This window comes from Hirundo rustica, chromosome 4, assembly GCF_015227805.2.
Source record: "Hirundo rustica isolate bHirRus1 chromosome 4, bHirRus1.pri.v3, whole genome shotgun sequence".
Taxonomy (NCBI): domain Eukaryota; kingdom Metazoa; phylum Chordata; class Aves; order Passeriformes; family Hirundinidae; genus Hirundo; species Hirundo rustica.
In genome coordinates this window covers 67,022,565-67,036,990 of record NC_053453.1, presented here as the reverse complement: position 1 = coordinate 67,036,990, position 14,426 = coordinate 67,022,565, and the positions used below count along the sequence as shown (strand labels likewise).

The window sequence follows — 14,426 nt, the reverse complement described above, 5'->3', positions numbered from 1 at the left end:
TCTTGACTCTGTTTCTATGATGGGATAAGTTGTAAAGGTGAACGTGCAGAAATAGCACCTTGTTACTCAGGCAGCACCTATATCTTGTCAGTCTTTATCCAAAACCCAAGGTTTTCAGTTGTTTGCATTTCAGCACCTACCATGTTACTGTTGAGCAAGCTAGATTTTATTTCATCTCACCAGACTGCCACCAAAAAATTGCTTCCCCATTCTGATTGTTGACTCTGCATTACTAAAAATACAGAAATGGGTAGAAAACCCTTTTTGACTCCTACAACCACGCCTCCGTACAACCACTGGTGAAAATAAAAAAACACCACTATTTGAATTTCAAATCAAACAAATGAGATACATTAATACAGGGGAGATAATATCTGAAATACCAAACAGGTCTAGCACTGCTTTCAAAGACAAGCAATTATCTGTTTTCTGTAGCAGCAATGCTGGGTTGGATTTTACTTTTCCAGAAGAAGCTATTGGCCACATAAAAGTTGACCACAGTGCTTGTTTATTGCTTAAATTTACAAGCTACCCAGATAAACTGGCTGATAATTGCTAAGAGAGATCTCAGCAGCACCCAAAGTATTAAAATACATTAAGAGGAGCACTGAGCTGCCCTCTGGACAACCAAGGCTGTGGAGCTTCCACCTATCCTGTGGTGGGATACCTCCGTGGACCTCTATCTAAGTCCAGTGCATGGCAGGTGTAAAATTTAAAATAGAGAACAGAACTGCAGAACCAGGCCAAGCCTTAGTATTTTAAACAAAAGCCATATTGAATGTCTACACCACTTCAAAATCTCTTTGTACTCCAGCCAGAGTTTTAATTTGATCAGCCAGCATCAGTGGCTTTGAAACTCATGATTATTTATTTGGGTGATGTACCATACAAGGTGATTCTTGACTTCATGACACAGCTCCTATCCAGAGTCATTACTTCCCTAACAAAACATGTTTGGTAACACACAGGAAAGCTGCCATGAAATGATTCTTTGGAGCCACTTCTCCAAAGGTGTATTCCTTTATCTCCCACAGCCAAAAGCATATTATTCAACCTTCTCCTCATAAATAATCCACACCATTTGGAAGCTTAAAGAGAGGAGATACACCACATGCAAGATGCAGACTTGTCTCGTAGTCCATCTTCTGGAGAGCAATCCTTTACCTCTATCTGTGCCGTATGTTTGGCATAAAACCTCAAGGCTTCATCTCCTTCATCTGGATCTGACCCTGGCTTCAGCATCTGTTGCAATGTTTTATTGTGACAAGCCAACTAGAAAAAGAAGAAAAATCTGATTTATGTCCTGCTGCTGTTTTCAGCTTCATCGTCTCCACTTAACTAACACAAATCCTCCTTCCCCCCATTCCCATATACTTACATGCTCAACCCAGTGGGGCTCTTTACACAGATAACAACAAAAATGCAATTACTCAAGAACAATAAAAACAATTAAGTCTCAAGAAGTCAGCAGAAAGTCTTCAGTTGTGATTTATGAAAGGCAGCTTAGCCTGCAGCCTGGATGGTTTTTGGAGGGCTTTTGACAAATGCCAAAAAATTCGACTGAATGCTTCTTTTCACTTGAGTTTAAACATAAAATTTGCATACTTCTGAGTACTAAATTACATTTGCAATTAATTTTTCTCAGTGACTTCAAATGGCTAAACTAGTTTGTAGGTTGGTATTCCAGGTCTGTAACTATTTCTGAGGGAGCTGGACTGTGTTGCCAGGCAAATACATCCTTTAAGCGTACAGTTTATATACACACATACACACAAATATGTATCTCCTATAAACTTTTACAAATTATACACTTCACGTGATTGATAAAATACATCTGTTCTATGTTGAGTAGTAGATATTTTAAATGCCCCATTGCTGTACAAAGTTTATTATGAAAAATGTTGGCAAATGCATTCAAGATGTACTGTAGGTGAGTAAGAAACAAAGAACAAATTATAAGGCATAAGGAAATTACTAAAAATTCAATTTTCCCTACATCATAGCAAGTGGTTTCCATTCAGAATAGCTGAGGTGTTTCACCTGTTTTAATATGGGAAAAACTGCAGCAGGAAAGGAAAGGAAAAGCCACCTTGCAGATGTGATCCAGGGCTGAATCATCACAGCTGACATTACCACAACGGAGCATTAGAAATGAGGCAGGCACACACTCAAAATGACCACAGGAACCGGGGCTTTGAAGTGATGATCACCACAGGTGGGCCAGGATTGTGCTACATTAAATAGCACAGCCTGGCGAGGAATTATAAAATAATTGCACAGCTACAAAAGGGCTGACAGAGATTAAGTCGAAAAGTAACAATGGATCCAAACAGATAGTGTAATAATCTAACCAGAACGTGATCTCACTCATCTGGAATTTGCATGTCTCATTTATCTCCCTTTTTTTAACAGTAACGCAGGGGAGAGGTACGTACACAAGTTAGTCCATTTATTGAAGTTCCCTAGAATCTACTGATCAAAATAAATTTTATTCTGGATCTCAATACAACCTTCTTAAATAAAGATGAATAAAAAATGGAACACCCAAAAGTAAGAGAATATCAGAAAGGGATATTCAGGAAGAATAAATGTGCTTCCAACAACTTCCTTGGGGATAGAAGTCTGCTTGCTCCTGACAGCAGAGCCTGTGCCAATGTGGCCCAACATCAGCACTTTATAAAAGTGTCATAAACAGATATTCAGGGAGACCAGCAAAGAAATGACATGGGGGTCAACTGCAGAGGAATATTCCTTCCATCAGCAGCAGATTTCTGTCCTGAATAGTTACTATTTTACTCTTATCTAGCAAATGCATGGATAGTATCATTACACACACTAATGTCTTTACCTAAACTCCCACTTATTTTTGAGACTAAAAAGGTTCTTTAAGACTATCTGACAAGTTCTTCCCCTTCACATAAGCCAAATAACCTGGTATAGCCAGCAGCTTTTACAGTTGCACAACTACTGCTTAGCAAGACAACTTGAATTCATCTAGAGGTCTTTGCATGCCCCTCAAGACATGCTCTAGAATCACGGAGAAGATGAGCCATTGGAAACAAGATAGTTACTGTTTAAAAATGCCCTTCCAACAGTGTTATTACTTTTGCCTTTCTGCTTTATTGGATGTCCCTCTGCTTCTGTACTTAAAAAAGGGCAAGCAAGTGTGCCCCAGTTCACCTTCTCCGTATCATTCATCATTCTGCACACTACTGTCATGTTCTCTTTTATTTGTCTCTTCCTTAAATTAAAACAATCCCTATCCTTCCCATCCCTCCTCAAACAGAAGACTCTCTGTGACTCAATTATTTTCCCTGTCTATCTCCAAGTGCCCTTTACTTTGGCTATATCTCTTCTTTAAGATACGAAGAAGAGCACTGACTAGACAGAATGCAATCACACCGTGCTTGGAGTGATGAATTAGCATATATTTGAAGGAGCAAATATATTCCTTTTATTATCTTCTGTAATACAGAGGAACTTTGCCTGTATCTTGACCTTTATTTCTCCAATGTGAACCATTAAGATTTTGAGTTTTCTAACAAATGACAAGTCAAGGACACATGGATAGTTCTTCTTGTTAAAACTTTGCCAGTCTGGAGTAAGGAACCTGCTATAGGTTCCGAAATTTCCATTAGTACCACAAAAAACTTTCTATATTTGTACGTGAACTTGTATACAAAATTGGAAATGCCATTTGTTAACCATATGAAATCTCTAGGTATTGCTTCCTGATGTGCTTTGAACTGTCCATAACTTTTACTGCAGAAGTCTCTCTTGATCAGTATCAGAAATTCCCTTATCCCATGGAGTAGAAGGGAAAACCATGTCAGCCTCTCATGCCCTAATGTGACTGGCTAGAACACGGTGTTCAGAGCTTGCTGGGGATTTGAGATTGAGCATATTTTGTTATTAGGTTTCACATGAACAGCAGCCACACTCTAAAACAGTGTGTATTTGGTGATCTGCACTGTGCTTTCTGAGGCTGTGCTTTCAGGCTGTGACTGTCCTGTGCTGATGCGTGAACAGAGCCTAGCACTGCACAGCTGGGGCTTTCCAGCACAGCCACTGGACAAAGTGACCTGAAGAACAAGCCTGGACTTTCTGTGCCAGCCCCTCGACTGCCAGAAAAGACACATCAGAAACAACGAGGGATTGCTGACCAAGCTGGAACAGCTACAGCACATTTCAGATGGGGAACCTACCTAATGGCACCCGCAATCTTCAGCTGGTGAAGCTGAATCTTCTTCACTCATAACTTCATTCCTCTCAGCTTCCAAATCTCTCAATACCCACTTACCTTCTGGGTGCTCTAGACATTCAGACAGTAAGCTCAGAGCAAAGGGCCCATCAATTTTCTGCTCATATTGCCGTTCCTTCACACGACAGATTCCTCTACGTCGACACAACAATAACTACTGCTAATATTTCTGTATTGCCACAGCTACACTGATGAAAGAACGTGGACAGCAATCTGAGAGGGATCAGATCCAAAGCAGAGGCCCACAGTATGACACAGAACAGCTTTAGGAATGCTGTTATTTGGCAACCATGGTGTTTTCTGAAGCTCTGCTTCCATGATCCTTCTTTCGCCCCATAACGAGCTCAAAGGCCCACGTGGGCCAGGGGGACTGTGTCAACAGATGCCTTGACCAGGGCAGAGATTTTTGTGAGATCAAAGACACAGCAATGAAAATAATAATGCAGTGACAAACTGCGAACCTAGAATACAGAAAGCTTATCCAAGTTTATAATACACCCTAGCTGACAGTTTGTGCGTGGCGGGTAAAGGCCGTGCAAGCTCTGAGTGATTTCTTTCTTTTCATATTTAACTGCTGTGATGCAGTAAAGTGTTATATCCAGTGTGCTGCACAAATCTTTTGGGGCAGCTGGAGGACAGGATGAACATGGCTGAGATCAACTACAATGAGAAGAACAGTTCCATTTACGTTTGCAAAGCAAAGCTCAAAAATGCATCTCAAAAATACACTGCAAGAGTAATTGATACAAAGAAATAACCATCACTAGAGCCTGAATTTGCAAAGAGTCCCAGAAAAATCACCATTGTGGAGAAAACTCCCTCACTCACTCACTCAAACATCAGCCATGCCAGTGACAATATTTTAAATGTCAACACTGTATTTTACTGCTCATCAAGGCGTGTAGGGACAAGGAAGCAATAGCACATAATGGAACAGTGATTTCCAAAGAGGGGATGTGCAATGCAATAGCTATATGAATAAAGATCATTTGGCTTTCAGTCAGCTCCCAAGGAAGGACTGCTGTTCATCTTGGAAGATTTTTACTTAAAAAAAAATTTGGAAAACACTGTAATAAAGCATCAGTACAAAATGTGAAAGATTGAGGACAGACCAAGAACATTGCAGACATTAATAAAGAAACAGTAGAGATAAATGACAGAATTACAAGTAATACTCACTCAAAACTCCTGACACAACATGACTATAAAATCAGATCTGCTACTCATCTGGGATGCCATACATGATCATCAGTGTGGAAAACCACAGCAGATGCAGCTTTTGCAATTAATAGATGGGTTTCCTGCAGGCCAGTAGCTTTATAGTCAAGATTACCTTGAACAAAAATGAAGTTATTTAAATGCTCCTAAAGAAAAGACTGATTTAAAGCTGTGAACATTCATTTCACCAGCCTGTCATTAACTCACTGACGTGGTATGGTAGATTGGTTTGCCAAAATACCAGTGTGTGAATGTATGTGTGCATGTGGAAAAATTGCTTGAAAAGAGAAAGCTTTTCTACACTTTTCAGTATTTCTGTAAAACACAGAGCCTCTCCATATTTTAATAAGGCTGTGTCAATCCCTGGTTGTAACTTGTAAACTGCAGGGGCCTCTCAAGTTCTCATCAAAGGCATGAGGTCTTACCCAGTACACAGCTGAGATGGTTGTCAAAATCCCTGCTGGTTACACTAGGCTTTGCTGAAGCCCCCAAAAAGACAAGAAATACAAGCCACAGACACTAGGTTGGAACCCCAGCATTTTAAAACTGCCAAATATGGGAGGGTGGGGTGGGGCAAAGGTGACTTTTTATGACTAGAATGGTAAAAAGGGATCTAAATTAGTGAGGTTTAGCGTCATGTAAGCAATCAGGGTTTTCATGGAAGAGTCAGTTCACAGGCTGTGTCAAACACGTTAAACTGACTTCCTAGGAAAGGTTGATGGAACAGTACAAAAAGCACTGGATAACTGGCTGAGAAGCAGAAATAACGACACAAATAGCACAAATAGCTCCTGCGCCTTGATACAATTTACATTTACAGTATTACTATTAAGAAGTATTGCAAAAATCTTAAAAAAAAAAAAAAAGTGGAAACAAAATTCTTGAAATAATTATTATCCGTGTTCCAATTCTCTCAGTTCTTCTCCCAGCTGTAAGGCAGCAGCAAGGCAGGCTTGTGATGGGGAGATACATGGCACACGAGGCACTCCTGGCAGGGAAAGGGCACGGGATCAGGCAGCACCAGGACTGTGCTGGGGACTGGGGCTTGTTTTGGGGAGGAAACCAGGTTTGGACGTACTTCTAAGCAGTCACACTGCACAGAGCCCTCTCTGCCCTTGCCTCACCCCCCTCTGGGGCGCCAGCCAGCCTCCTCGAACCTGTCAGGGCAGGGAGGCCACTCCACGGGCCTGAAAGTTAATGAACTACAGCCCTTGGGGAAAGTGAGGTGAGTGTTTGTGCCTGATGCCCAAGGTGTGACACCCAAGATATCTGCCGTAAATTATCTTCTCCCCTACCCTGTCAGTAACCACACACCCGCAGTGTGGGTTGCCAGCCCAAAGGCCAGTGGTCTTTCACCAGGGGAAATTGTGACAAAATGCAACTTGCAGCAACAGCAAAATAATGCTCAGATGAGTCTCACCTTGCTGTGCAACTGGGACTCATTTACAGCCTCAGTCTCATCCTTTTTTGTCCTCTTCAGTGCCCTTGGCTCCCAGAGCCAGGCAGTGTGAGATCTGGCACCACCAAACCCCCTCACCAGGGATAACCCAGTCAGCTCACCAAACACTTCATTTTCTGCTTAGAGAGCAAAAAAGGATAAAAAAGCTGGGATTGACAAGAGAATCCCCAAGGACTGAGAAAAAACAGCCAAGAGAAAGTCAAGGGTGTAGCAAACAGGATGGGTGACAGACAGAGGAGCATAGGAGACAGAAAAGGAGCTCCTCTTCCTTGGCATGCCAGGACCTTACAACGCGCCAGCTCCCTGCCCAGGGCAAAGGAGAACATTCCAACTCCATTGGTAAACAAGGACAGAAAAAAGCAGGGAAAAAGGAAATGTCATCTTAACCATAACTGAGCAGAAATTTTTATTCCAAGTAGCTGTACTAAAAGCAATAACAACTTCTCAGCTCCCCATGTTCCAATCAAAACTGAATGGTGCTTTCTGCAATACACAGGGCAACTTCCTTTCCAGAAGTCATTACAGTTTTATAGAGCGGCACCTTTGCACTCTGCCACAAAGCAATCTGTTAACAAACATTAGGAACAGCAGGGATGGAGCAATGGGAGACTCTCAAATCAAGTATTCATTGATTTCATTTAGACAATTATACTGTACAGAGCAACCAAAAGGGTTTAGAGTTAATCTTTCCCTGATGGCTTGTGGTACATGAGCAGGTCCCTGGGTGGTCCAGACGCTTTGGATTCTGTTGCTGGGTCTTCCATGGCCTCGCGTAACCTCTGAGGCACCAACTCTCCTCCCCAGCCTCCACATGGGGCACACTACAAATTGTGGCTAATAGCGATCTACCTCACAGGGGAGAAATAAAACACCTCAGTATTATCACACAAAAGAAACCACCACAGCTAAGTGAACTCTATCACTATTATGTTTGCAGCCCCCCATAGTAATTTCATTGCTATTTTTGTTGTGGTTTTGCAGTTCTTTTTTACCCTGATGAAAACCAGCAGAAGACAAAATGACTTGTTAATATTTCAATGGACATAACTTCCACTTGCCTCCTTCCTAATTTCTTTTGCAGGAAAAGCTGTGTTCCAAAAACACGAAGCGTACACATGTGTGGGGAAGTTCGGGTCAGACAAAACGTGCTGCAACCAAACAAAATTAATCTGAGGTGGGTGGATGTGAAACATCTCCACACAGGCTACGTGTGAACTGTCACGGGCGGCTGAGTCAAACCAGCCCAAGGCATACACTTGGATTTTGGTGTACACTGGCCACACTGGGCAGCAGCGGACATAGGATGTAGACAGCTGTATGCAATCCAGAATATTCCAACAGGAGGACACAACTGCATTCAGAGACCGCCTCCCGTGATTACTGTAAGCAAAATTTTGCCAAGTACAGGATGGAAGGAAATCAGATTATGAAAGTGTCAGAGATGATTATAGGGAGGTAACAAGAAAGTTCAGTGGAAAAGAAAAGGAGAGCAGAGTTTCTGCAATTAGTCTTCTTCAGAATGGAAGGAGAAGATCCCAGCCACGTGCTACTCCACAAAATGCAGACAAAAACACTGGCACCAATGTTGTATAGACACAGTCTGGGAAGGCCCGAACCAGCAGGTATATGGATCCCAAATCCACACAGCGAGAGAACCATTCACCTCTAAAAGCCACCAACATTTTATAACACATAAATACATCTGAGATAAGAGAGCTTTGAAAGACACATCCTTTTCAGGAACTCTTAGAATCCTTTTGCTCCCAAGCCCTTCACTTTCTATGTTTCTCTTCTCTGCAGAATGGGTTTCTCTGCCAGCTATCTTCTTCTGTCTACTACGTGGCTTCTCTAGAAAAGACAGGCTAACACAAACAAAAGGAGGAGCTGCTGCTGACTCTTCCTTTGGGGGAAATGTGGTGAGGGGAACCACAGTTTCAAGTTTTTAATTACGGACAGACTTCCTTCTGTGAGCCATAAGACCAGGAGGCGTTGACTAGCACTCAACATCCCTTTCTCTGGCACCATGAGCAGAAAGTTCCTCGTGGGTTGGTCCTTCCAGAATGGACTCATCCTCTTCTTCAGGATCTACCCAAACTCATCTTCCCTCTCACATTTTCAGGATAGTGCCATGGTTTCTTTGGCACACTGTGACCCCTTCAACTGGATGCAGTTCACCAACCAACCCGGGATCATCACCAGCTCTGCCATAGGCAGGTGTGGCTTGGAAGACAGCCCCTGCAGAGACCTGGATAAGCCATCTCACTGTCTTCAATGAGGCACACAAAGGGGCCTAAGTCCTCAGCTGCAGCCTGGAATCATGGATCAGACTCTGTGATTCAAGTTACGTTGATGTCAAATTAAAAACTCTGTTCATAGCCAGTCACGTTCACATCCCACCTTCTCAACACATAGTTCCACAGCACACAGAAAAGCATAACTTGCTCATTCAGAGTCAAAAACATACGAGACTGAAGCAGCAAGCAAACAGCTGAAGCTGAAAACTGTAGAATTCACAGCAGACATGAGTTTCCTACTATCTGCTGGGCCTGGTGTATGTACACTGTAGGCTACAAAACAGGGAGGGCAGTGTGCAAGTGTGGAGGTGGACAGGAACTGAGAGATGACTCCCCTCAAACAATTACAATGGTGGGATTTTCCAACATTTTCAACCATGCTGTTGAATCTCTGCCTCCCCCTCCAATCAGCAGAGCAAAATACCCCTAAAAAAATAAAAGTGGCAGCATAAGACCAGAGAGAAGAGAATGCAAAATAATGAGTTGTTCTTTCCAACTCTGTATTATGGCTATTGTCCTCAGGAAAGCACTTTCACCTGGCACTTAAGAAATAACAGGTCTTGGTGGGACTAAAAATTTCATCTCTGTCCTTATCACAAATAAGATATTCACAAATTATGCTGTTTTACCCAACCAACTAGCACTTAAATGGTGTTCTGCAGACTCAAAGACAGAAACAGCTGGAAAGATTTTCCAAACAAAGTTCATTTAAGGCTACCACAGACCATCATTTGTAAACTCCGAAAATTCTTGCCCTTAGGAAAAGACAGAGAAAAGGCTTCTTTAACCCCAGGCTGATTCGATGCTTATCTGTGTGCAGGTCTGAAGGTGATCAAAAGTAACTGATCACCTCACTTTTGGTGAAGAAAAGCATAATCAGTTGTTAAAACTGATTTTCACAGTTGGACACTTTTATCCAGTATCTCATAAAGCTGCCTCAGAGAAAGTGCAAGGTGAACCTCATTTTCACTTTTCTGCACTGTGTTAAATGAATAAAATACAGAGGATGGCAACTGAGCTCTGCTGATTTGTAGATTACAAATTCAGATCTTGTCTGGAAAACTCTAAAGTGACTGAGATACCTAATTAAATTGTGACATCACAGGAGATGAGAGTTAAAACGGAGCAACTGTGAGGAACAGACATATTTTGACATTCTGTTTAATGCTCTTTATTTTTGTTAACCTGTAATTACTTCAGTGACTACTGAACATAAAAAAGTATGTCTTTGTTAGAGAGGATGCACACACACACACACACACCCCCCCCCCCCCCCCCCCCCCCCCCCCCCAATTTTAATTAAGGTGCAGGATTTCACAATGCAGATATCGGAGGCCTATTAGAACAGTTCTGATACTATTAAGTGAGACCAGATTTCACTTCCATGATATTTCCAAGGTTACCCTCACTTCTCCTCAAACCAAACCCCACCTTAGGGTAAAATGCTTTAGTTGGGCTGTACATAGAAGAAAAAGGTGCACCTTGATTCATTTGAAGGTTACCTCTAAAGGAAAAGCTCCAGCTCTGTCTCCAGAGCAAGAACTCAATACTTTGGTTAATTCAGCTTCCTTAATAAGGGGAGTTTGCAGCAATTTGAACAAAACAGCTACATTACATCCTTTTCTGAGCCAGTGAACAGTGCACACAGCACTCGGGGCTGGCTGCATCTGCAGTGTGCTTTGAAGGGTGGCTTTGGAAATATGGCACTGTGTGGTCCCACATTTATTGCCTCTCAACGGCTTCTGGATTGAGTTTACTCGGTTTCCAAGGAAAATTGTGCTTAATTCTACATAACGCTTCTCCAAGTAATTTCAATCTAAAAGTTTAAAGTCAAGCCATCCTCCTTGTGACCCCTGTATCATCACTCTTAAAGCATGACAAACACGAGCAGGCAGCTCCAGGGTAAGAGTACCGTTTGAGGGCAACGGGGCAAGTTCTCTACTAGTACAAATCAGTATAAATCAGTGTTGCTTTCCTACTTTGAGTGGAGGCATTCCCACACAGACCAGCTGTGGACACAGCTAAATGAAGAGCCATTCTTCAAGTGGGAAGAGAAGTAAATGCTCCACGGGTGTCAGAGAACCAAAGCAGGACTGAAGTCCCTCTGTCCACCCCATGCTGCTTCAGACAGCAATAAAAAGGTAGTGTGGTTATTCCTAGGACAGGGCTGCAAACAGAGCCTGAGAGCAGAGAATGTCTTGAACAGTATTTCATTGTCCCACAGCCAATTTTCAGAGTAAAACCACAGACTAATGTGAAGATTTCACAATGCAGACATTTGACAAAGAAAGGATATTTCTTCTGGTGTAACATTTGGGCCCCGACACCAATTCAACATATTTTCCAATGACAAAAAATCTTGTAAACCACAAAACACAAGGATTACAGAAGTTAAAGATAGAAGAAGAAACCCACAAAGCAGAAATATTAAGGCCACCTGTGCACTAGTGAAATGCACAGTTGCCACAGTCAAACAGGATATATCCCTCATTAACATTACATATAATAAATCACACACATATGTAGAATAGACATTTCATCTTATTCTAGAGAAGTAAAACCAGAAAAATTAAAATAAGCTACAGCTTTTATGGACAACCTACAGTAAAAAGCTCTAGCTTGAATCCTAGCAGCTCTTAGCAGCCTAAGTCAACACAGCACCAGATGAAAAACAGAGGTTCCCATGTAGATCCCTATCAAAGCCAGAACAGGATTCTGAGGTGAATGCTTCCAAGGAGAAGGAGAGAAAAAGAAAACATCAAAGGACAAGTTGCCAAGGTTATAACCTGAGACCTAACATCAGCCACAGACGTTTATTTAACCTTTCAGGTGCTCATTAGTGTCAAGCCCTCGTGGCAGCCTCCATACTGTCTCTCCATCCTGCAGCTGGCTGAACGTGGAGTTATATCCCATCCTAATGAGCCACAAGGAGGGTGATGTGCGTCACTGGCTTCTGTTTCAATCTTGGCAATCTCAGAGTAAAAGCCTTGCAACATCTTCTGATTCTCCTGACATTTAATTAGCCGGTGTCATTTTGATGCCATAGCCTGTCTCATCAGGATGATAACGGCAAAACAACATGTGGAGCATAAAAGTTCCATGAAAACTTTCAGGTCTGGCACACAAGCTTATGAGTCCCCAGACAGTCACAGTTTCTGGGATTGGTTCCCATTAGCCCTTTGTTTTAGCACTGCTATCAGCAAGAGCTTCTCTGTTAAGGACAGAGAAACAAACAAAAAAAAAACCCACAAAAAAACTGCAAAGCTCAGCATAGCCTTGCAAAAAATTACATCCTTTAGCTTGAAAAATTCTACCTGTCCTGCAGAAAGAGAGAGCATCCTCATCTCACAAACTCACAGCTATTCATCCTGAAGGACAGGTTTATCCTACAGGATAGAGTCCATCATCTTCTAGCCTCAAAAGGTAATCCTATGTATTTAATTGTGTACAATGTTTTTCTCCATTTGTCATCTCGTACTTGGGAGGACAATCTCCAACAACATCTGCCAACTGCTTCTTGTCCACATCAGCTGCACAATTTGACACTGGCCATTGCTACACAAAATGTGAGCCATCTACATTTGCACTCAATATAACCAGTGATCTCTTTTCCAAAATCCTAGTCTCATACACTAAAACATTTTTATTTTTTGAGAGTGTACCAGTCAGAGATGTGTAAGAACTCAAATGAACCAAGACATTTCATTCACAAAACAGAATCAACTGAAAATCTTTGTCATCAGAACCTAGGCACAGCTCAATGTTTTGTAAAGACAGACATGCAGTTACCTGAGGCAGAGGATGAGCAGAAAGAACTCAGCAAGCTTAAAAAAATTTACTGAACCAGTGTGGTCCCCAGACCTCAGCTCATCTGGAGGATCCTTACCTGAGCTCAAAGTTGCTTCCCAACTGGATGAGCGTATCTTTTGGAGCAAAATGCTCTGGGAACTCACAGCTCCCACAGGCCTTTTTAGCCAAATGTTATGGGCCGGTAATGGCAACACCACTATCAAGGGTGAAGGTGCTCTTGAAAGACTTTTCCACTTGTCTTCTGTTTATCTTATTTCCATGGTAAAACCATGATATTAAAGTTCTAGCCAGTTCATGCCCATGGCAGACTACTGGGCTGTAACTGGTTCCAGCAGTTTTTTTTCTCCTAAAAACGCTTTCAGGTGCTTCTCTGCTGTGTCTTAGAGAAGGTGCTTGTCAATGCACATTACTGAGCAATTAATTTCTGCCTTCTTCAGCAACATTTAATTTTAAAAAGCCAAATTTCACCCTGAATTTATTCCTGACGACAATCACACTTCATACAGAACAGTGTTTGGTGAGCCTGGGACAACTCAGTTCAGAAAGCTTCAGAGGAGTCACATGCAGTGATCCCATTCCACATTTGGAGGACCACATTTCCAGTGTTACTTCTTGTTCCCTCACACATTAAACCATGGAAGATCTCTTGCCATGGAAGCCCTTGACCTGGCTTGAATTGTATTCAGGTCAAGACAAATGGATGAGTACAAGAATTCACATCTCCCTTTTAGTATAAGTTTTAATAATTGTCTTTTATTTCATACATGCGCACACACACACTCAAAGGAAAAGAAGGATGAAGGTCCAAGTGAATCTGTCTAAAAGTTAAAATACAGCAAAGTGAAGGAAATCCAGGAACTGCTCCAAACTACAACACCAAAAATAACCACCCACAAAAAAACCCTTAAGCCTTACAATACCTCCCTCACACACAAGAACACATTTGCATCCGTTACCTTATGAAAGCTTTTCTTGCCTCGGCAACCCATAATAGTAGCAGCACAGGAAAGTTTATTTGAAAAACACACGTTAGCATGCCACTAAAAAGACTTCTGAAGTACTAATGTGCTCAGTGATTATGCACTGCCCAATAAATGCCAACTTTCCACATTAGCAAAGTAGCTGGGATTGAGTGAGCATAGGAGGGAAGCCCAGGTGGCTGCCAAAGCAAAGCACTGGGGATCAAATAAGCCAGATTTGAGCCCCATGACAGCTCATGACTTGCTGTCTGTGCCTGCTTCTGCCTTGGCGCCTTTATCTGTAACACCAGGTAATACCACCGACTTAAAAAGGGGCAAATAAAATTAATGAGAGCTTTTAACCACTCCAAAATCTTGTAAAAAGTAAGATTAATTCTTTTAAAATTTCTGAAATAATTATTATT

General features: G+C 41.9%; 1 protein-coding gene across 10 annotated transcripts in view; it reads right to left on the bottom strand.

Moving 5' to 3' along the window:
- The window catches only part of ITPR2 (inositol 1,4,5-trisphosphate receptor type 2), a 244,528-nt gene that overhangs the window by 45,596 nt on the left and 184,506 nt on the right, over positions 1–14,426 (bottom strand). For all 10 annotated transcript variants that reach the window (XM_040061446.2, XM_058420145.1, XM_058420144.1 and 7 more), the window contains one exon: positions 1,165–1,272. In XM_040061446.2, coding sequence (XP_039917380.1) covers positions 1,165–1,272 — 108 coding nt within the window. The remainder of the gene's footprint in view (positions 1–1,164; positions 1,273–14,426) is intronic.